The following is a 23,453-nucleotide window of genomic DNA, read 5'->3' on the forward strand; positions in this document are numbered from 1 at the left end:
GTCATGAGATCACGCTCCTCGGGGGCTGCAGCCCAACAACCAGTGTGACTCACAGCCTGCCCCTGACACAGCATTAGCTGGCACAGACAGCAGGAGTCGGCCAGCAGCTCTGGTCTTCCACCGACTCTGAAGCACTGCCTGCCTCTCCAGAGCTCTGAAGATTGCCAGAGGCTAGCCACACAGATGGGGGCCATGCTGCCGCTCAGAGGTGGCTGCGCTCACTGTAAAGAAACCACTCCTCAGATAAATGGTATCCATCTCCCTTCCCCACCCCCACCCCTAAACTCAACCTCTCTGCCCAGAGCATGAACTGTCAGCCAAGGCATCCTCGTGTAAAAAGGGCATTTAACTCTTACCAGCAATTGCAGTTAGCCAGACACAGAGGCCCGATCTGCTAGTCTGGCTTTACTCAGGATTCTCAGTTTCTACTGACCCTTTGGCCAGATAACTCTTTGCCTGCCAGGAGGGTGGGGAGCAGGAGGCAGGAGACTATCCTGTACTATAAGGTGTCCGCAGCATCCCTGGACTCTCGCCACTAAACAAGAGTAGCATCCTCCTGTGTGAACCAGAAATGTCTTCAGACATTGCCAATGTCCCTTCTGGGGAGCACAACTGCACTCCATTTGAGAACCACTGAATTAAGCACATGCTCCCAACACTTGTCTTCCGCACTGCCCTTCTGCGGAGCTATCAAGATAGAACTTGGACAGAAGGGTGATGGGAGAAAGAACGAAGAGTGAAAAGAGAGTCACTAAACTTGCATTATGTATGACGTCCATGTGGCACTACTACAAATAGGATGGAAAGTACATGAGGAAAGGTGGGTGCTGACACAAGCCCACGCTTCAGGTCTCTCAAGAGCTGGTAACCCCTTTCAGCCTTTTGCCCTTCGGTTAAAAGGCAACAGGACTCCTGGAGAGAGCCTCCCAATCCACAGCTTTTGGTGATAGTTATTGGTGGCACACACACCCTGGCTACAACACACGGTTGTCACATCGGCATTAAGAAGACATTCTTCCTCAATTCTTAAAACACAATCCATTAGTAAAAGTGACTTACTACCTCTTGTTGATCCCACCTACACAGTTGCACCCTGTGTGACTCTATGAGATGGTATAAAGGAATTCACGATGATGAGAATGCTGATGTTCACCATCACCACTCCACTCCAACACTGCTGCTGCTATCACTACACCGATGCAACTGCTGCTGTTCCTCCACCAGCACCAGCAACACCATTTCTTGAATCCCATGTGTTAGTCCTGGGCTAAGCATTTTAGATGGATTGATTCATTTAGTCCCACCAAGACAATATGAGAAACATGTTGCCATTCCCATCTCTATCATACAGATGAGTAAACCGCAGTATCTAGAGGTTAACTAATTTGTCCCACGTGACTGCAGATCTGGGGTCCAAACCCAGGCAACCTGGTTCCAGACCCAACAGTTCTTACCCACCACGCTTTACTGCTTCTTAAGGAACCTTATGGACCTGACCGCCAGCAAGCATCTCTGACTTGCTGCTTCTGAACACACTTAGTGTGGATTAAGTCCTGGGCTTCGGCCGTGTGTCCCTGTTAAATCATACCCCAACCTCCCTCAAGACTCACTGATGGGACGGTTCTGCGAGCAACTCCAACACTTAAAACATAATGAAGAACTGGTTTATCTGTATCTTCTCCCTTCAATTCCATGAATTGAATACAAGGCTATTAAAAACCTTGGCCTCTCTAGACACTTTACCTGGGTAGGCAGGTTTTCTCTCCCAATGTGGAAAAAAAGAAAAAAGTTCATTTTCAATTCAAGCAGCTATTTGAGTCACTATTTCGAGGCACTTCAACACAAGATAAAAGATACTTGTGTCAATAAAAGACACAAGGGCAAAGATGATCCCAAGTTCATCTCTGAGTCCTTACAAACTGGTATGGTGCCTGGCACAGTGATCAGTAAGTGTGTGTTACCCAAGTGCAAACGTGAATGAATGAACCAACAAGGAAATGAACTACAGTCTTCCCACAAATAAGGCTGAATAAACGATACCTTTCTGGGTGATGTAATTGTTTCTCACCTTTGTATTTCACAGCTAAATCTGCAAGAACTGTTAAAGAGTTTTATTGCAATTTTAAACTTAATACAGAATATTTTTGTATGCATTCTTAGTCTTAATGTTAACCCATACATTTGATAAGACTGAACACTCAAGACTAATTTCATATAGTTTAATAAAGAAATGAAAATATTCTTCCAAATTCCAGTGTAATATCTTCACATTTATCATTGTGTTTTATAGTTATTACAGCCATAAACTGTATCCTCAGCAGGATTACAATTTCCAATTACTAACAGACTTTTAAAATTTTGTTTGTGCTTCAAAGCCTCAGTAATAAAAATTTAATCCCAACATTACTATTGCAATTCTGTGTTCTGAAAACTTATTGAACATGATAAAGATGAGATCAAAGTACGTGAAAACATTTTAAATGTCCCGCTGGAGAAAGAAAGCTTTGGTTTCTATCAGGCCAGGAGTTCTTTGATAAAGGATGAGATCAACAAAATCTCAGAACAGGTGCCCTGGCAGCTCTGTAAGTTTTCATTTCTGGAAAGCCATGACAGTAATGCTGAGAGAGGCCGGAAGAGGCTTTCATATCCTTGAGCAGAACAGTCAAGGATTTATCACTGCCAGCTATATCTTTCCTCATAGCTGGGGTCCAAGGAGATGGAAACTCAAGAAAGGGGGTCCTGCTGGTAGAAAAAGATCTATCAGTCATAGGTCTATTGGCTAAAGCTGTGAGACTGGGTGATAAACCCTGACTGCCCAGATCGGCAAGTCAGCTAAGGAAGGCTGTGCTGACCCCACCCCGTCCCCCTGAGACATGCTTCCCAAACAGGGGTTCTCCAGCCTGCAGTTCATCAGGTTCAGTTGTGGAGTCAGAGGTACCAGGTCCCATCCTCAAGCCACTCCATTGGAACCTTCACAACCCACACGTCAAGGATTCTGGGCCCAGCCACAATTGAGAACTACATTTAAGGTGCAGCTGCCACGACTCACTGGCACAGAACCAACTGTGCAATGAGCAAGGACTTATATCAGAACTGCCAGAAATCATTTACATCTGGGCTTGCTCCTAACACAAATCCCTTTCTACCATGGCTACCCTTCAAGGGCAGAGCTCGAACCAGAGGACCCCAAAGCAGATTCATTCACTGCTCTGGAGAAGCCAGCAAAAGACAGGGTGATAATCAGAAAGGAAGGTGCTAATGAAAAATGAATTAACCCCAACCTCCCATTCCCACTGACTGCCAGGAATGTCAAGTTTCATCAGTTACATGTTTGAAAATTAATTTGAAAGTGACCTTTCCACAGAAAGATAATACAGTTAGAGCAATGACCAAAATACAGTCCATTCATTATGTACAAGGACATTTGAAGCAGTGTTAGGTATAAAAGAGAACAGTGTTATTTATTACAGAGAAGCTGTGGACACTACCCAAACACCAGCAAAAAGGTTACATTATAGGATGTCCAACTATTCCTAAAATGGAATAAATCACTAGATTGGAGCCCGGGGAGGGCAGAGAGCAGGTCTGTTCTGTCATCTCTGTTTATTGCCACAAGCTATTGATCCCAAGAACTCAATAAACATTTACTGAATGAAACGTTTGGATGAAAAAGGAAAAGTGTATGGCCATTAAAAAGATCTAATGGATGAGGAAATACAACAAAGATGAGTTTTTAAAGCTCTATATAAAATATTACAATTTTAAAAAATAAGCATACATATATCTATCTGCATTTAAATAAAGGACTAGAGAGAAATCAAATTTATCTGGGTTTGGGGGCAAGGAGTATTTTCTTTCTTATTCTTTATTTGTAAAAATGCGATGATGGACTTGGGACTATCTCTGCCCTTGTGTGTTTTATGGAACAGTATCTTTTATCTTGTGTTGAACAGCTTTGAAATAGTGACTCACATGGCTGCTGGAACTGAAAATGAATTTTTTTTTCCTTTCACAATTGAAGAAAAGAGAAGCTGACCCAGGAAAAGTGCCTGGAGGGTCCCAGGTTTTCGTCAGCTCATGTTCCAGATGCTCTGGATTTTCTATCAATGTTCATATCACTCTAACTATCACAAAGGTATGAAATGCTATCTGGAAATGCAGTCAGAACCATGTATTCTACCTCGGAACTTCAAAACACTGGCCACAGGTACCCTGACACCCCCCACTCTTCCGAGAAGCATCTTGGTCACTGACCGAGCTCCATCTCATCTGACTTCTTCAAGCCATTCAGAGGACAACTCACCCACATCTAAACTCACCAATGCGCCCTTCACCCTGCAGTTGTCACAGGTCACAAAGGGAACAATTACCACACAGTGAAGATCAGCTTCAGAGGCTCAGCATCACTGACTACCTGCTCTCCTGGGTTAGCTGTAGGCAATTAAGCTGTGACTTGAACTTGCACCTAGAAGTGAACGCTATTCCTGTGCTGTGGGGAGGGTCATGAGGATTTCAAGGAATTGGAGGCAGCGCAATCTGAGACAGGATCGTATCTAGGCCTGTGGACGGTACTTAGTGCTTTACGGAATCTGTAACGCAGGATGGAGTTCTTGGGCTGCTCTCTCCCTTTTCCTAACACTTTGCCAGCTGCATGGAAAAGGACTCAAGCAACTTAGCAACTGGTATAGAAAAGTCCACAGGCTCTGAAAGGTCAAGTCCACTGTTACCCAAAGTCCCCAATGACCCCAGGGCATCTTCCTTGTCCGGAAAGAGGAGCCACAGCATAGCTCCTCCCCACTCACCATCCACCCCCAGAAACTGCTCCAAAGGTGCCCACTTCATAGACAAAGCGAGACAGGCTGCACGGGTCCATCCCACACCCATTAGAGAAACACTTATCTTCGAATAGGAAGACAATGACAATCACACATTCTGTTTCTAAGATGCCCAAGTCACTTGGTGGCACTAACACACCTTTAAAAAGGGACCCAGGGCAGAGCCAAACTCTCCATAGAGTCCAGAGCAATGGGTCTCAACCCTGGAGTGGAGCCCAGCATCTGTGTTGTCACAGCAGCCCGGGGATCCTGGTGGGCACGCCTTGCCAGTCTTGTTTAGGAGGGAGTGGCAAGCCTGCTTCCTCCACACCACCGTTTAATTCCTCTCTTGTCTGGTTGGGTCCTATCGTCTGTAAACCCTAAGAACAGCCGCATAAACAAGCTCCTGAAGCCCCATATTCAAGTGAATAAACAACGTCAGGGCTACATGGACAATTCTCGTTGGCTCGTAGCTACTGCAGGTCTGTGCAGGCCAGAGTGAGCAATGACTCATAACAAATACACGTTACTAATCTAAGTGCTTTGATACGCTTGGTCGAATGCAATCTTTACAGCATGCCTATGAGGCCAGTGATATTTTATCAGCTGTTTCTTAAAAGAGGAGGCAGGTTTTTAAAACATCAGTGACATGCCCAAGGTCACACATCTAGTAAAGAATCCTTCCACAAGCCACAAATAAACACATTCCCAATGCCTTCCAGAATACACAACAGTTCCCATGCCCAGATCCTGCATAACAGCTACTTGGAGGCGCCTGGACACCCAGTCCATAGGGAATCTCTTCTCATTTCCTGTCTCACTGAAAACATGACTGAGTCACTGGGATTTTCAAATTAGCCTCAGCTGGAGCTGTACTGCAGAGAGTCAGGGTGGAGGGGCCACTGCAGCTATTCACCCGTGGTCCCACTATGTGCTAGGCAGGTGCAGAGGCCCCAGAATACTGTGGGGAACAAAAGACATGAAACTCCCTGCTTCTGGGAGCTTACGATCTAAGTGGGGAGAGAGGTGATAATAAACAAAGACATGTCAGTGTCATGACAGGTGGTTTAAGTGCCATGAAGAACAAGAAGGAAGCAGGGGTGGGGCTCTGCTTCTGAAAGGGCCTGGAAGGAGAGGCGTGAGCTATCTCTGCGGAGGAAAGGCACACAGGTGGAGGGAAGAGCAATCGCTGAGGTTCAGAGGCAGGAAGATGCACGGCCACCACCCAACAGCTGGTCCTGGAAGACGGCTGCGCCACGAGGCAGCAGGAGTGGGGTGGACAGCTCTTCAGGGTGGCCGGGAGCTCTGTCCGAGCAGTTCTGACCGAAAGAGCCCAGGGACACAGCTGGAAACGGGGGAAGCTACGGCCCCCCAGGGAAGGTGAAGGACCTACAGTTCAGGGCGGGATCTGAGTCTGAGGCCAATCCCTTCAACACCTGTGCTCCTTTCTCCAGCCAGGACTAGAAGCAGTGGTGTGGTGTGAAGAAAGGGCTTGAGGACAAAGGGGAAACAAGCAAGAGTCTCCAGTTCCTCCCAGAGATCCAGATTCTGATTACAGAGCTGTCCCAAACACACCCAAGGTCCTCCTCAGACATCCGGACTGGGCGGGCATGCCCATGAACTTGGCCTGGCTCAGACGGGCATGCTGCACGGGCCAGGCCTCTACCACAGGCTCCCTGGAAAAGCCCCAAGCCCCAGAGAGGCCTGTTTTCAGGTTCCAAGCTTTTAAAGCAGAGCCCTTTCTTGAATCATACCAGCCATATCACTGTAGGGTAACCAGGGCCTCCTCAGACAACCAAATGGCCCATCTCTCTCCTTTTTTTTTTTAGCCCCCATCTGATTCACTCCAAGAAGAATGTATTTCCCTCAAGTGCAGAGAATTTCTGCCTGGGCGAAGGTAGTTTTTCCACTTTACCCAGCCCTCCAAAAAATGTCCCTTGATCAAATTTGGAGGAACAGAGGCAAAAAGAAAAAAATTTAAAAAAAAACAAAAAACAAATCTTCACAGGCCTAGTCAATGAAATCCAAGTTCGTTCTTTTTTTTTTTCCTTCTTCTAACACTAAATGGTGTTAGTCTTGGAAATGGACATCCCCAGGCCAACGAGGGCCACAGAAGCCCAAAGCTGCTTCCACTCCACCGCCCACTGGCCAGCAGCCAAAACCCCACCCTAGTTCTCCAGCTCCACGTCCCCAAGGAAACAAAAAGAACTCCCTTCCTCCTTACCTCCCTGCCCTGCTGTGGAAATGACCGTGGACAAGAAGGCAGGGGCAAGACAGGCTGAGCTCTACAGAAGGGCACCCGCCCATCTCATCCCCACCACTCCCATCACACCGCGACCACAGCCTGCAAAGCCGCAGCACCCATGCCCTCTGCCTGCTTCTCCCCCATCAGCACCAGCCAAGCTACCCTGTGCTCACTTTCTCCTCGCTGCAGTGGCCTCTGCTCTGCCCTGGGCGTGCACACGAGGCTTTGCTGCTGCTGTTGTTCAGTAGCTAAGTCGTGCCTGCCTCTTTGCGACCCCATGGACTGCAGCACGCCAGGCTTCCCTGTCTTTCACTATCTCCCAGAGTTTGCCCAAGGCCTTAGGACCTGGCACACATCATGCTTCTTGCCTGGCCTGATCTGCCTCCATCTCCCACCTCCCACCCCACCCAGTAGAGCTCCTCGGCATCCTTTGGGCTAAAAGACACCTCCCAGAAGAAGCCTTCTTTGACCTTCTCCTCCTCCAAAGTATCAACAGCTCCACAAGTACTTTAAAAAAAAAAAAATCCCACTGTACTCATTTTTCTTCCTGGAATTTACTGTTATCTGTCATTCTCTTGTTTATTGCTTCTCCCTCCAAGTAAGTATAACCTCTGCGAGGGCAGGAACCCTGACGATGTTTTCCCAGCTGTGCTTGGGACGAAGCTTCGACGGCGTTGACAGATCCTGGCCCACAGCACAGACATGGTCGAGAGTGGCAGGCTGGAAGGGCAGCAGCCAATCTAGGGGACAGTCTAGACCCAAGGAGCACAGGGAACCGGGAGACAGGAGGTTAGGCACAGCATGTATACACAACCTGGAGGCCAAGAGGAAGCAGGCAGCACGGAAACAGGATATTGGTGGGGGGCTGGCCGAGAAGCTGGGGCTCTCGACTGCTTCAGCCTGAGCTGGTGACCTATCCAGGTCAGAGCATCCCCGTGCACAGAGAATCAAGTGAGAAGAGTCATGGTTGATAAGGTGAGGATGGACCCCTTGGCTGGGGAGAGGTGTGTCTCATCAGCCCAGGTTTCTATTATTTTGAGAACAGGATGGACCATGCCTGGCCTATTAAAAAAGAGCTGATCACTGAGCATCAGAATTTGGGTCAAGCCATTGGAGACAGACATCAGTTCACCTCAGAACAAGCCCAGCACCGACTAGAGCGAATGACACCATTTGTGATGCAATTCCCAAGAAATCACGGACAGGCAGGGCCCTGCCACATGGGCCTGGGAGTCACGCTGGAGGCTGAGCTGTGGCTGGCACTGGCTTTACACACTCCTCTCCACAGTGACAGAGAGGCACTCGGAAATGCCCTCCACACCCCAGGGATGAATGCTCCAACTGTTCCACACAGGCTGCCAGGGACCTCTTCCAGGCACTGCTCCTGAATGACCAAATCCCAAAAGAAAGTCAGAAATCTCTTTTCGTTATCACCAGACCAGGGTTGGGGGAGGAGGAGACGGCATTTGAAGGTTCTTCTACTGTTGTCTGAGGATTAGTCAAATGAACAACCAACTGCAATCCTGTTGGAGACGGACAAACCTTTTTGGCAAAGGACCAGAGAATAAACATCTTAGGCTTTTGTACCTTCTGCAGCAGCTACTCAGCTTTGCAACTATCACACCACACAGCCACAGACAATACACAACAATGGGATGCTGGGTTCCAAATCCTTCCAAAGCCATATGAAAACAAGAAGATCTGGCCCAAGGCCATGGGAGTCCTGGGAAATTGTTGACACAAGGAGGGATATGATCAGATGAGCATTTCAGAATGAACTATGGTGCTTCCTGAAAGATAGAGTCAGCACACTTTAGATGTTATGTGAAACAAATCCTGGTATTGTCACGTTTGTCTGTTATTAGTTGCTATAAACAAATGACAGTGTGTGGATTTCAGTCAAAGTTTATTTACACAAGACAGGCAGAGTTCCAGATGTGACCCACAGGTCATAGTGTGCTGAATACTTCTGCTCCAGCATCTCAAGTCAGAAATGTTAATAAGTCAGTAATAATCTAAAGTCATCTACAGACTGCCTGTGTGCTCAGCTGCGTCCAACTCTTTGTGACCCCCTGGACTGTAGCCTGCCAGGCTCCTCTGTCCATGGAAACTTCCAGGCAAGAATACTGCAGTGGGTTACCATTTCCTACTCCAGGGGATTTTCCTGACCCAGGGATTAAACCCACATCTCTTGTGTCTCCTGCTTTGGCAGGCAGATTCTTTACCACTAGTGACACCTAGGAAGCCCCCAAATCATCTACTACAGTTCTTCAAACACCTGCTGCAGCTACTGAAGATAAATTATAACATATTTAGAGCCTCTGATTATACCAATATGGGATGAGAGACGGAAGGGATTTTTTTTTTTTTTTTTTTTAGGGGGAGGTGGTCTATTAACTGGATTCATTCAAACCAGACACGGGTCCCAGCCACTGAGGGTCAGCTCTTCACTGTCCCAGAGCAGATGTCCAGGAGGTGCTCTGTGCATGGGCTGCCTTTGTGGCAGAGAAACACTGCAAACCAACGGCTCATGCATCCTCATGCCCACACCTCCAGCCCAGCTACACTGCTGAACATCCAGCAGTCTCCGTATCTCCATCCAACATATAACCTCACCCACCAGAGCTGCCCAGCTACCGACATGCCCACAACGGCTAGTGATGGATTCCAGGGGAAGCACATATCCTCCCAGTGGCTCTCCCGCTTCCCAGGACTGGGCCTGGATAATATCATTGGGCTCAATCCCAGTTGTTGGTGCCCAGAAATGAGAACCAGGAGAACCAAGTTGGCAAAATTTAAATAACAAAATTCAGTTATCTGCTTGAGGACTTCCATGAGAAGATGCTGCTAGATGAGTTTGTTGTTTTCAGTCTTTGTGCAGCGGTTCTCTAAGGTGGGGAGAGGGGAAATTTTGCCCCCCAAGCCTGGAGATATTTTTGAGGCTGGTGGATACACATACCAGAGATGCTACTAAGCATCCTACAAGATACACCATGCACAGAATTATCCGGCTCCAAAGCAATAGTGCTGAGAAGAGAGCCTATGTCTTGGTAAGATTTCATCTCATGATGATCCCCAAACCTCAAGCACAAATGCACAGTCCAATTAAATTCTTGAAACTCAGCTCCAAGGACCACTTTGATTGGCAGGTTGAGTTGATTAGATGAAAGACAAAAACAGGCTAGACTTGCCGTTTGGTTGTTTCTCTGTTGTTTCTGAGGAACAGAATTATTCTGCTAAAATTCCTCTGTAAAGGGAGAAAGTGGAAATAAATTTCCGTAGTTTCTTTGCGCTCCAAAGTCTTATGATTATAAACATACAAGGTGGTTGATATTCTAACTAGGCTACTCTGAAGTTTTTGATAACTTTATAAAAAAAAAAATATACTGTCTCTGTGAGGCTGAAAAGCTAAGATCATTGCTCTTTAGTGTGGAGGAAACTCACGCTATGAGATGTTTAGCAGTACACAAGAAGTAAAACTGCTGCAAACAACTAGAAAGAAAAAACTATGCATTTGCCATTCAAGTGGTTTTTCCTTTCCATGATAAAGATTTGAGACAGACAGAGAAACAGGAGGAAATCACGACAGGACTAGACCCCTTTCTCGCCAAGTGTGTAATAAGGAATACACTGAACCAGAAACTGGAAAAGCAGCACCTGTTTCACTCGTGACATTTACTTGTAACACAATAGAAACACCAGTGGTGACAATTTGCTTTATATATCTTTTTCTGGTGGTTAACCTATAATATCGGGTATTAATACAGAAGATTCAAGTCAACATGCAATTTAAAATGCACCCTCCGAAAAACTACCTAGTTGTTTTTCAACATCAGCTCTCAAACTAGTCTCATTTTTTGATTCATCAGATCAAAGAAAGGTGACATTTAGACATATTAAAAAAAACAGTGCCAACAGACACTGCCAAATTCTGAAAGACTGGATTAAAAGCAGATTGTGTGATCATTCAAACAGTGGGCGCTGAAAAAGAAAGTCTACATTGTATGTGAAAAACAACCATTTCCACCTTACCAAAAAAAATTTTATATATATATATATACATATATATATATATATATAATTATAAAGTAACCATATTTCTTGGATTTCTTTTAAAAAGAAAGAAAACGTATATGTACAATTGAGTAGGATTTCTGAGGTGGCTCAGTGGTACAGAACCCTCCTATGGATTCGATCCCTGAGTTGGGAAGATCCCCTGGAGAAGGAAATGGTAGCCCACTCCAGTATTCTTGCCTGGGAAATCCCATGGACAGAGGGGCCTGAAAGGCTACAGTCTTACAGGGTCTCAAAAGAGTTGGACATGACTCAATGACTAAATAACAACTCCTCTGTTTGAACTCAAAGTTCAACACCTGTTGCTACACATTTTCAGGAATCGTCATTTGAAAGCTAAAGTAGTCCATCAATGTTTCCCACCTCAACCAACCCCACCCTTGTATCTGATTTATATTATACCTCAGGTTCCAAACCTTGAGGCCACTAAAGTCTCCATTCAATGGCCAGAACTATCACTGCACGACTTCACAAAGGTCATCCACTGTGAACCAAGTCCACTCAAATATTCAGTGATCATGGGAGGGCTGCAACTTGGATTCTCCGAAACACAGTCTGATCCAAATTTCATTTGCAATTTTTGTTTTGTATGTGTGTGGTGGTTTAGTCGCTAAGTCATGTTTGACTCTTGCAACCCCATGGACTGTAGCCTGTCAGGCTCCTCTGTCCATGGGATTCCCCAGGGAAGAATACTGGAGTGGGTTGCCATTCCCTTCTCCGGAGGATCGTCCTGAGCCAGGAACCGAACCTGGTCTCCTGCATAGCCTATAGACAGATTCTTTACCGACTGAGCTACGAGGGAAGCCCCCATATTGTATTTGTGTATGCTTTGGTAAATATTTTGTGTCCATATATATTTGTGTGTGAGTGTGTGTGCATATACATATATACCAGAAAGATATATACTGAAATGTTAATTGTGGTTATTTCCCACAGTAGTAGATTTATATGTGATTTTCCTTAATCTTGTTTTTTTTTGGTTTGTCTACAGCTTCCAACTTTTCTATATTAAGCCTAAGTTTTGCCAAAAGAAAAATAATATTCCATATGCATATCTTTTCACTCAACCTCATTTCAAAAAGAATTTCGAGCACCTAACAAAAAAAGCAACGAGTACCAAAAGATCTCTTTCAAAGTGAGAGCAATCAGAGACAAGAAACGAGAGAGCCATAAATTGTGAGGAAGCCCAAGGTTGAAGCTACTGGTCAGCATGTAGGCTCTGACGACGTGCGTACTGGCCGGAGGGAGGCACACATTTGGCTCTCAGTTTTCTGGCAGGCCTAGAACATTCCTCCTCACCCTCCTTACCTCGTCCCTACCCGTCCTAATTAAGTTTTGTTTAGGGAACAATAATGAGACTATTTTTCTACATTCCCTGAACATCCTCCCAGATGAGATCATGCAATCCAGCCATGTGTCCAGTGAAGAGGAGCCAGCTGCAATACAACCAACAGAGCGCCGAGAGAGAAGCCCCGCTGCTCCGGGCACTACGCGTCAGTGTGTGTAAGAGGTCAGAGTCTCCCAAAGGGCACTGCTTTAACTTTCTCAAGGCATCCCTTTGTGAGCCATGTGTCGCCAGGAAGGGAGTGGCAAGGGGTAGACTCAATCCATGACCAAGTGTGAGAGCCTCTGGGGTCCCTCGGAGGCAAAGCAGAATTGGACGGAGGCGCCCCGGCAGTGCAGAACTTACCATAGGCCGTCATGACCCCCGCATAGGGTCCATCCACCACGTTCCTGTTTTCTTCGGCCAGTGCCTTGATGTACCTCTTGCTGAGGTCCAGGATCTGCTCCCGGAGCATGGAGCTGCTCTCGGGCTGAGTTCGCTGCTGGATGGTAAAATGCAAGAGCATCATACCCCAAATAAAGCCGAAAGTCACAAGGAAGAAGCCCAGCTTCTGAGAGGACAGCTTCCACGGAGTGAAGAAAGCCATTGCTTTCTGCCGACTTCACCTGCCCCAGGCTCCTACAGCGCAGAGGGGAGACGCGAGCTCATGGTACTGGCTGGGTTTGCGGGCTTCCTCGACTCACTCTGGCTCCTGCATCAGCTGATTTCCTTGCCTTGCTTCCATCCTGCTGTGAAGAAGGGGGAAAATTAGCAGAGTCCTCGTGGCAAAACACGGTGAAATAAACCAGAGCCTTGTTTTCACTAACAGCTCTGAAAGGTGCACTTCCTTTTTTCTTCATCTGCTGGTAGCCTATCTTGTGTTATGATTTGGGATCTGTAAGCCGAGAGGGGAAATCTGGCCGGTCGACAGAAAGCTGTACAAACACGGAGGGGAGGAATGTGTGTCTGCGCGTGTTCACAGGTGTAGTAGCAGGGCTGTTCCAGTCTGGACCAAGTTCAAAACAGGAAATTTGTTTTGCAAGGTGGGGAGGAGATGGAAGGATATTTCACTGAATGTCAGCAAAAACCCAAGAGGAGGGTGAAGTCGTATCACCAGCAGGCACTTCTGTGCCTGTGAAACTTGAACTTACCAAGTCACGATTCTCTGCTCTGGCAAGGATGAGCGCCCGTAGCTGGAGAGGTGAGCCAGAAAGTGGATGCCCCCTAGGGGGTCATCAGACAAGGAAAGGAGCGAGCCCTCCTGCAACGGTATTATTTGAGCATGGTCAGCTTTCAGTAGCAGTGTCTGGAGCCGAGCTGAAGGTCTCAGGGCCACCAGGTGGCCTCTCCCCAGACAGCGGCGCAGAGAGGCTGTGCAAGGGGCACCCGACTATCTTTTCGTGCCAGCTACACGAGTAAAAGCTGAACCGTACTTCTCACTTGCACACTTCAGCACAGGAAATGTGGGGCACATGACAGCCTGCGTTTTTGTGGTTCTCATTTTTACTCATACCACGGGGCAAAATGAGAGGTTACAAGGCATCCCCTCAATACCAATGCAGCCAGATGCTATCTCATATCAGCATAGGCTGCACTGTGGTCCTGAATCGAGCCTTCCCAACAAATGAGGCTGAAGCATGGGTTACAGATGCATTGCAATAGCACAGGTGGGCCCCCTTCTGAGAGTCCTGGACTCACAAACCAGCCGGCTCACCAATGGCACATTCTTTAGGCGTCTGAAAGCAGAGGCTGAGCATCCCCTCCTTCGAGGGACCGACCCAGGATGTACTCTGAGTGTGCCTATGTTGCGGGTGAAAGGATTCCTCTTCCTGAGCAGCGTAAGAAGAAATGATAGTGGACCCTGGAGCAATCAGCTTTCAGGGTCAATGATGAACCAGATCTGTGCTGGTCTTCCTCTCTCTTTTCCTCGCCTGTCAACCGTCATCAGTAGCTGGTAATACCTCTACTGATACTGATAGTAAATGATACATAAATTCTAGTGATGTTCCAGGCACTGTGATAGATGCTTTTCATGCCTCAGCTCATTGAATTCTTAAAAGAGTCCTATACGGTAGGAACTATTAATGTTATGTCTGTTTTACAGATGAAAAAACAACAACACGGAGATTACCTTGACAAAGGTCAGTTGGCTACATGGCAGAGAAGAATCTATGGCCAGCCAGCCCAGGAGGCAGCAAACCAGGCCCTGCCTTCCCTAGACCATTCCTCTTCCCTGCCAATCTGTTTACGGCCAAGAATGGTCTGAACAGGCTTAAAGGGTTGTAAAAAGCAATGAAGAACATGTGACTGAAATCCTACCGTAGTTCGAAAGCCTAGAACATTCACTCTTGGCCCTTAACAGAAAAAGTTTACCAACTGCTGAATTCTAAGCCAGTGGCTCCCAGAGTGTGGTCCCCAACTCGGCAGCGGCAGGAGCATCCGTGAGAAAACCAAATTCTCAGGCCTCACTCCAGACCTACTGAATCAGCAACTGGAGGCGGCCAGCAAGTGGGAGGAGGGGTGGACCCGGCCACCTGTGCTTCAATAGGCGATTCTGATGCCCGCTCACGTCTGAGAACCCCGAACGCAGGCAGATGCCTTCACTGTGCCGCTCCACGGCTCTGCCAGTCCGCGTGGCGGTATCTCCCTCTTCTCATCCCATAAGCTCCTCTGGCCCACCACACCCTCCACATCGCCAGTCTGCTAGCCTCTTAACCCCCAGGGTCTCCCTGTCTTCCCTCAAGCTACTCCCCAGACCTGGCTGAGCCTGCCCCACATCATGCAGATCATCCAAACCAAGCCTGTCTCCCCCTCCTCACCCCCACCCAGCTCCATTCCCATCTGCTTTGGACTCCTCCCCTCCCTCCAGGGTATGATGCCCCCTCCTAGCCTGAAGTTGTAAAACACTGTCTACGTCGACTGTTTACCAGTTTCTATATGGGATCCATGACACCTTTAAGAGACTCCCCGCTTGTGTTCTCAGAGAACGATGCGGCCAGGGAACCAATAAAACCCCTACAGACTGAATGAGCTGGTTACCCAGGCTCGGTGGCACTTCATTCAGCCCGTTCTCGCATGGACCAGCTGAGAGGCACCTGCGTTCATCACTACAAGGATGCACTGAGCATGTGTCAGGGGACTGAACAGGGACAAGACAGGGCTCCCATCCTCAAGGCCTGAGCTCAGAAGGCCCCCCTCCACCCCAGGAAGTGGCTGCACTTCCTTTTCAACAAGCCATATGCCAGTTAGCCGATGTCACGCCAGGGCTGAAGGGATTTTCCCAGAGCAAGCAAACAAGATGCTTACCAAGAAAGACAGCCTCAGGTAATTTTCTTTTGCTAGTTTAGGAGAGCCCCCAAAGCAGACAGGAATTACCTGTCAGCTTTCATACGAGAAGCCCTGCTTTGCTTCCTCCAATGAACCCCTGAAGAAGCCACTCAATGCTGCGAAGTTTAAGCAAAGGAAAGAGCAGGCCCAAGAACTGAGCAAGGACCCAATAGTAGGTGGTGCTTCTCTGCCTCGGCTTTGGGGAGAGGCAGGACCCACCCAGGTGATACATGCCAGGGGCAAAAAGAAAACCCAGACATAGTAAAATCACTTCCTAAAAGAACAGTGATCACTTCCTCCCTTCCCATCCACTCATCAACACGCTGAAATAGGGTTTCCCTTTTGAAATGTGATCAAAGATCACATTTGGCAAGGAAACACATCTTCATTAAAAAAATAAAAGTATATGAAAAGATACTAAAAATTACTAGCCTTTAGGGAAATGCAAATCAGAAGCACAATGAAATATCAATTCCCCTCCATCAGGATGGCTATAATCAAACAAGACAAATAAGAACAAATGTTGGTGAGGATGTAGGAATAGGAGAACCCTTATATCCTGTGGGCGGATATGTATCCTTACATCCGTGTACAATGGTGCAGCCAATGCAGAAAACTGTCTGGCACTTACTCAAATGACTAAGCAGTTATCAGATGACCCAGCTAACTCCACTCCTAGGAATTCTCCTGAGAGAAATGAAAGTATACGTCCACACAAAAACTAATACATGAACTTTCACAGCAACATTATTCAAAACAGACAAAGAGTGAAACCCAAATGGTCATCAAGTGACACATGGATGACCAAAATGGGGCAGATTTGTTCTATTCAGCAATAAAAAGAGATGAAGCACTGATACATGTTACAACATGGATGATCCCCAGAAATCCTAAGTGACAAAAGGCAGTCACAAAATACCACATATTACGTGATTCCATTTATATGAACAGTCTAGTAGAATAGGCAAATCCTAGAAGTAGAATGTGCACAGTAGTTGCTTAGGGTTCTGAGGGGAGGGGGGGAATTAGGAGGTGACAACTAAGTCTTGCAGGGTTTATTCTGAGGGCGAGTGAAAATGTTCTAAGATGGATTGTGGTGATGGATGCATAATTCTGTGGATATACTAAAAACGCTGAACTGTATACTTTAAATGGGAAAAGTGTATGAAATGTTAAACATATCTTAATAAAACTTTTCCAAAAAACAAAAAGCAAGCAAGCCCACCTCCAAAGGTGGGGTAGGAGGGAGAGCTGAATTGAAGACAGGCAGAGGAGCCTCATAGGTGTACTGTGGCCCCAGTCAGGACCCACCCCTTCCCCTACTTCCACAGCCGAGATAAGGCTGGACCCTCACTAAGGGCTGACCACAGGCCCTGCAACAGAAGCAAGTGATGCAAAGAAATTTGCCACCCGTTTACCAGGCAACGCTAACCCTTCTCAGCTCTGGATCAATCACTCTTCAAGGCGAGGCCTGCTTTGCCTACCAGATGCCAATTTCTCAACACACTTGAGGAAACTCTCAAAATCAGCCCTGTTGTACAGGGGTCAGAACCAGACTGAAGAAGCAGTGAGGAAGCTCCATCAAAGGCCCATCTGACATTAGTGGGAGACCATTTGTCACATCAGGACCCGTGTCTTTGGAGGATGGATGAAGATAGAAATGCGTATCCCTTCAGGAGCAATACCAGCCCCAGACACAGAGATCTGACCTTTTCCTCAGGCCCACAGGACAGTCCCAACACAGCCTGGAGGTACCACATGCACATGGGTAGCACTGCCTGCACTTAGTCATTCCCACAACTCTGCTGTCCTATTAGAGGTCACCCGATCTTCCCACCTGTCTTTGGATGGCAGCCATCAGGGCCTACCCTCTTGCCTCCCCCTCCACAGTAATATTCAAGAAATCCTATTTGTGTTCGCAGAGGCTGCTGCCACGCCACCATCACTCTCTAGCTCTCCAAAGCCAGTGCACCCTCTAGCTCGCCAAGCTCCAGGGCAGAAGAGGGTAAGGAAGGAGGTCTCTACACAGACTGCCAGGAAATCCACCCATGGTCAAGCATCAAAGAAGCAACTGGCTACCCCAGCTGCTCACAAGAGTGTGCCCTCTACTAGGGGGTTAGAGAAACCTCACTGTTACAGGCCTGGTGAAATTGACTCGCACACTTTCGTTCCTGCGTCTGGTGCCGGAAATTGCTCAAGACTGCAAAACAGATCTGCGCTTCCAGCCTGCAGCTACTGGTGCTCTGCAGGAGGCAAGCAAGACCTGCTGCCTTTTAAAAGACATCAACCTGGATTGTATCTATGCCAAATGTGTAACCATCATGCCAAAAAATATCCAGCTCGCGCACCACATCCCTAGAGATCCTGTTTAAGAACCACTATGATGCAAAAAAACATTTAAGAAAAATTCTCTTCTTCCTATTACTGGTAGTTCTGAATGTTAAAATATCCCCCCCGCCATGGGGGTCAAAAGATACCTAAATATATAACTGCAAGTGGAAAATGGGGTGGGGATAGGGAATCAGTATTGGCAATTTTTCCACTTTCATTTATGTGAATTTTTAATACAAATGTGGGGACGTAAAGCATTAATGCAAGTCAAAATGTTTCAGTGAACAAGTTTCAGCAGTTCAACAACATAAATAAACCTATTAAATTTTTCTGGACAACGCCAGCATTTGGATTTTTTTAAAAACAGGTAAATTTCTTGTTGACTGCAACTAAATGGTATTTGTAGCATTTTTATCAGTAGATTCCATTCATTCACTATACTTTTCTGAGTTGTCCTACATGCAAGTACATGTTTTTAAGTTTGCTATTGAAATACATTAAACTATTAAAAAAAACACACACACAAATCCTGAGTCCACTGTACTCATCCATGTTGCCTTGGAAACCCCACCACTATCTCACAAATGAACCCCATATCTTGCCTAAAACCTTCCCTGGATCCCTGGACTGAGGAGGGCCCATCCTCCTTGGAGCACCCCCCAGAAGTATGTGCTCCTTCTAAAGAGCTTCTTAACTACTTCTCTGTCGGATAATCTTTTCTTTCATTTCCCCTATAGGGTCTGTAAGCTCCCTAGAGACAGGAAGTGCCAGGAATGGGACTGCCTTGCACATTGGGGATGGTCATTATGTGTTTGCCAGATGAAAGAATGGGATGGCAGGGATGACAAAATACAAATGAGCAGTGACCTCCGGGACCACCACCGGGGTGAACCACAAAGAAGCTGGACACTCTGAGAATGTAAGTGAACCTCAACTGTTGGGAGTTTTTAACCCTAGGATCTGTCACATAGCAGTGAACGACTACTTTGCCCTTGACTAGGTGGGTGTTAAACTAAAGAGGATGTGGTGGTAGATGGATACAAAAAGAAAAAAAAAAGGGACAAAAGCTTCAGAAAATAATTCGAGGGGCAGTGACTTTAGGACCAAAAAGATGTCCAAGACGAGGGATAGGAGGGGAAAGAAGTTTGGGGGAAACTTAGGTAGAGGCTGTTGGTTCCATCACTGGGTATCCAAGATGATCCCAGGACATCAGAAGAGTGATGAAGGGGAACTGAAAGAACTCCTGCATCTAGGGCCTGGAAAGCCACAGCTGGTCCCACCCATTAGCACTGTGGGACTGTAGACAAGTAAGTCTGTCTCAGATTCTGCGTAAGTAAAATGGGGAAAGTTGTAGAACTACAGAACACATTGGTAAACTAGATGAATAGGGGTTACTGGTCTTCAAACTGTATTCCAAAGGACTTCCGGGTCCCCAGAGATGTTTCTGAGGTTCCACAAATGTTTTCATTTGAATTTTGTCTTCCTTAGCGTAATATTTCTTCCTTTAAAAAATTTGGCTGGGAAAAGTTTTATACCATAGATTCTCAACAAAACTTCCACATACCTCTGTATGTGGAGTTTAAACTTTGAATTCCTATGCTAATTTGGTAGGAAAATTAATGCTTGGCAGTGATCTTATTTGTTTTATAAAATTCAGGTCCACATATCTACTCACGTAAGATTGCATGATACCAAATACTATGAGACCCAGATTAAATGTCAGATGAGGGTCCATCATAAATTGTATGTTTCAGAGACATTTTGGCTGATCATTCTTCATTACAAGTAACAATAACAGTCTTTAGAGAATGCTAATGACTCAACTCTGAAACAATTCCCTACCACTTTTCTTTCCAGCCTCTGTACGAATTTACATTAATAGCAACTTAGAGAGCCTGGTGTTAAAAAATAGTAGCCATTACCATTTGCTATCACGGTGAATCTGGACATCCACTAATCTACAGCCAAAATGCAGCACAGAAATCACCTGTGTGCTAACTAGACACGCGTGCACACCATCTCACTAATTCTTAGTTTCCAGAGTAGCTCACTGGCCTAGTCATCCACTTTAAAAGGAAGTAGGATAAATTAAAGTGTATAAAATCACTACAATATTGTAAAGTAATTAGCCTCCAACTAATAAAAATAAATGGAAAAAATTTTAAAAAAAATAAATAAAGTGTATAAAATAGCTGTATGCAGACTGGGATACTACGTGAGATCTTGCTTAGGAAAATAATAACCAAGTACAAACTCTCATTCACAGAGAAGGACACTGCGGTCCAGAAAACACTGTTTTCCAATGAGATTCAGAATCAAACCATAGCTCAAGCTTCCTGATCCCATTTGATCTGCTCCACACCAAGCTGTATCTCCCAGCTGCCTGCAGAAAACTCAAAGGCGAAGGAACTTACCACATGAAACCCCAACCAGAAACCACAGTCCAGTGACGGTAAGGACCTGTGAGTCTACTGTAATGCCGTACCAAGCTCGAGGAGCTGGGAGAATCAGCAGATGAAAAGAAGAAAAACATACATTCATGGAATTACTGGTGCAAGGCAGGCAGATGGCCTGGGGTGGGAGTCTTGCTCTAAATGCGGTATCTTCTGTTGTTAAAAGGAGAAGCTGAGCAGGAGGCAAGGACAAGCAAAACATTTTTTTCCTCCCAAGTAAGTCCAAATTCCTAGGAAGATGCCCCAAAGCTGGATACTCACTGGCTGCACGGTTCAATGCCACCAAAACCTGAAGCCAGTCCCGGGGCCCTCTCACCAGCTGCCCCCGGCCTGAGGTGTGAGTCCTGGACAGCTGCACTAACCAGGACCTCGCCTCCCAGTTCGTGGAGCAAAGGACCTGGGAACCAACAGTGTTGGAGGCGCTGCTGGAACACGTACAGACAGGGCCCTCCTCGTCCACCTTCTAGACTGGGTCCTCTGACACATTCTAGTCCTTTTTTTTTTTTTTTTCCATTTATTTTTATTAGTTGGAGGCTAATTACTTTACAATATTGTAGTGGTTTTTGTCATACATTGACATGAATCAGCCATGGATTTACATGTATTCCCCATCCCGATCCCCCCTCCCACCTCCCTCTCCACCTGATTCTAGTCCTTTATAAACAGGAAAAACACATTCGAAGTGAAAACAGCCTGTTCTCTTTGGAACCGGCTCAACAAGTCTTATTTTGAGTCACTAACCAAAGACGCCGGCTAAAGCAACACACCTTTTCTGTGGGGGCGGTGGCTGGGGTGGTTCTGATGCTTAGGTTTTATATGACCCGTGCCTTTTACATTTGAAGTGATCAAACCAAGACAGCCCTGTGGCCGGTTTGCATTTATCAGGCGGCACTTGCATTCTCCATGTGGACAGACGGAAGGGAAATGGCCAGCCATGCCCAGTTGAGGCAAGATCTGCCTTGCAGTTTCACTGTTGACTGAGTGTAGTTTGGGGCTCCATAACTGGCATTAATAAATAAGTTTTCAAATACTGTAATAAAGCTAATGAGTCTGTATCCATAACAGGCCCTCCTTCCCACCCTCTCTATTCCATTCCTTCCCCACTTCCACCGCCAACTGTCCTCTGGTGTATGTGGCCATCTCCACTAGGGGGAGCAGAGGGGCAAGGAAAACACTTGGAAAGGCACACAATGACTGTATTCTTTGACTTCCCCTCTTGGGCAGAAGGCTTGCACATTACGGGCAGGTAGACAAAAAGGAAAGGTGACAAAGGAGTGCGGAGGAAGCTGTCACTTCTGGATCAGATAGTATCTTTGTTCTGTAAGTTTCATTTACCAGGCTCACCGGTTATTCACAGTTGACAGAATTTCCCATCATCAACAACAACAAAAATAAAACCACAGCAAGTCCAAGAATTCAGAAAACATCTACTAAGCCACAACAAAAAGCATGGGTCCCTGAAAAATGAAATAAACCCATTTAATCCAAGGTGTCTCCATCCTTGGCACAACTGACATTTGAGACCAGATCATTCTTTGTCGTAAGGGGCTGTCCTGTGCATTATACGAATTTGACAGCACCCCGTCCTCTAGCTACTAGACACCTTTAGATGGACGCCTTTAGAACCTGCCACCCCCAACTGTGACAAGCAAAAGTGCCTCCTGACAATGCCAAATGTTCCCTAAAGGATAAAAGCACCCAGGTTGATAACCAGCGCCTTAGCGCACCAGCAGGACATCACCCACCCCACTGGATGAGGCTCCGGGAAGGCGAGGCTGTAGGACTAGATCGCAGGGCAAGGAGAAGCAAACCAAGTGAACTCAGGAGTCAAGTCACCAGCCCTGAAGACGCGCAGACTCAGAGCCCTGAGATAAGACTGAGGCCACAGACGGACAGGGCAGAGCAGGGAGAGGGGCTGATTGCTGACGCTGTCCCAAGCTGACCGACAGATGCGTTTCATCTGTCACATCCTCATTTGAGGATGTGACTGTCATAACTGTCACATGAGTCTCATTTCATCCACATCCTTCAGTCCCAGTGCTATCCTGGTACCTGCCAAGGAGCTCATGCTTGGGCTGGCTATGCCCCCGTTTACTAATTAGTATGTGGCATGGAGGCTTCACTCCACAAAGATCCGAGTCTACAAATCAAGGCACAGGGAAGAAGCCTTTGAGAAGACAATCTCCGATGCTACATCAGACAGTCTTAAATAGGAAAGGATTGTCATCTGGCTTCCAGCCCAGGAAACCGTGAATACACATTATGACAGGTCGATAATGACTCTCCAGGAAGAAAAAAGGAATGGTCTGTGAGAAGATCACACAGTGTGCAAATCTGTTAGGTAGGTCTCCTCAGTGTTGGATGAAACACTCAAATATTCGCTTCCACTTAGAGCCAAAGGACAATAAAGCCACAAAGGAATTTTTAAAGTATGAAATGTACTTTTTCCCCCTGAGGATCAGATTTCTAGTAACTCTCTATATGTAGAAAACATCTACAAATGACAACAGGCCCTAGATGACCCCAGAAAACCAGAGTCACAAAGATCATCAAAGTTACTTCCAGAAAGTAGGACAATGCCTCAAGATAAAGCTCGTTATTCAACAAGTGCTCCCAGAACCCTGTAAGCCGATCACCCCAGAACCCTACTCCTCCACATGGGTGGAGCACAGGCTGAGTGCTGGACCACAAGTGTTCTAGCTGCACTGTCTGCAGAATAGCACAGCTCTCTGAGCACTGGATCGATAAAGATCAGCAAGTTAAAAGTTCTTTTTCTTTAAAAAAAAAAAAAGACTAGCTGATGAGTGAGAAGATGAGTGCATACACATGCAAACATGCACACACCACTGGAAGTGGCCAGAGGCTTATCAAACATAAACAGTTTA

General features: G+C 46.4%; 1 protein-coding gene across 7 annotated transcripts in view; it reads right to left on the bottom strand.

Moving 5' to 3' along the window:
- Positions 1-23,453, bottom strand: part of MGAT5 (alpha-1,6-mannosylglycoprotein 6-beta-N-acetylglucosaminyltransferase) — a 395,868-nt gene that overhangs the window by 233,796 nt on the left and 138,619 nt on the right. For 3 of the 7 annotated variants that reach the window (XM_043894629.1, XM_043894627.1, XM_043894628.1), the window contains one exon: positions 12,824-13,203. In XM_043894629.1, the coding sequence (XP_043750564.1) occupies positions 12,824-13,064 (241 nt within the window). In that variant the 5' untranslated portion in view covers positions 13,065-13,203. Of the gene's footprint in view, positions 1-12,823; positions 13,207-13,608; positions 13,858-23,453 lie in introns of those variants that run through there. The other 4 variants (XM_043894630.1, XM_043894624.1, XM_043894625.1 and 1 more) reach the window with 2 other exon arrangements.

Source organism: Cervus elaphus, chromosome 33 (assembly GCF_910594005.1).
Source record: "Cervus elaphus chromosome 33, mCerEla1.1, whole genome shotgun sequence".
Taxonomy (NCBI): Eukaryota; Metazoa; Chordata; class Mammalia; order Artiodactyla; family Cervidae; genus Cervus; species Cervus elaphus.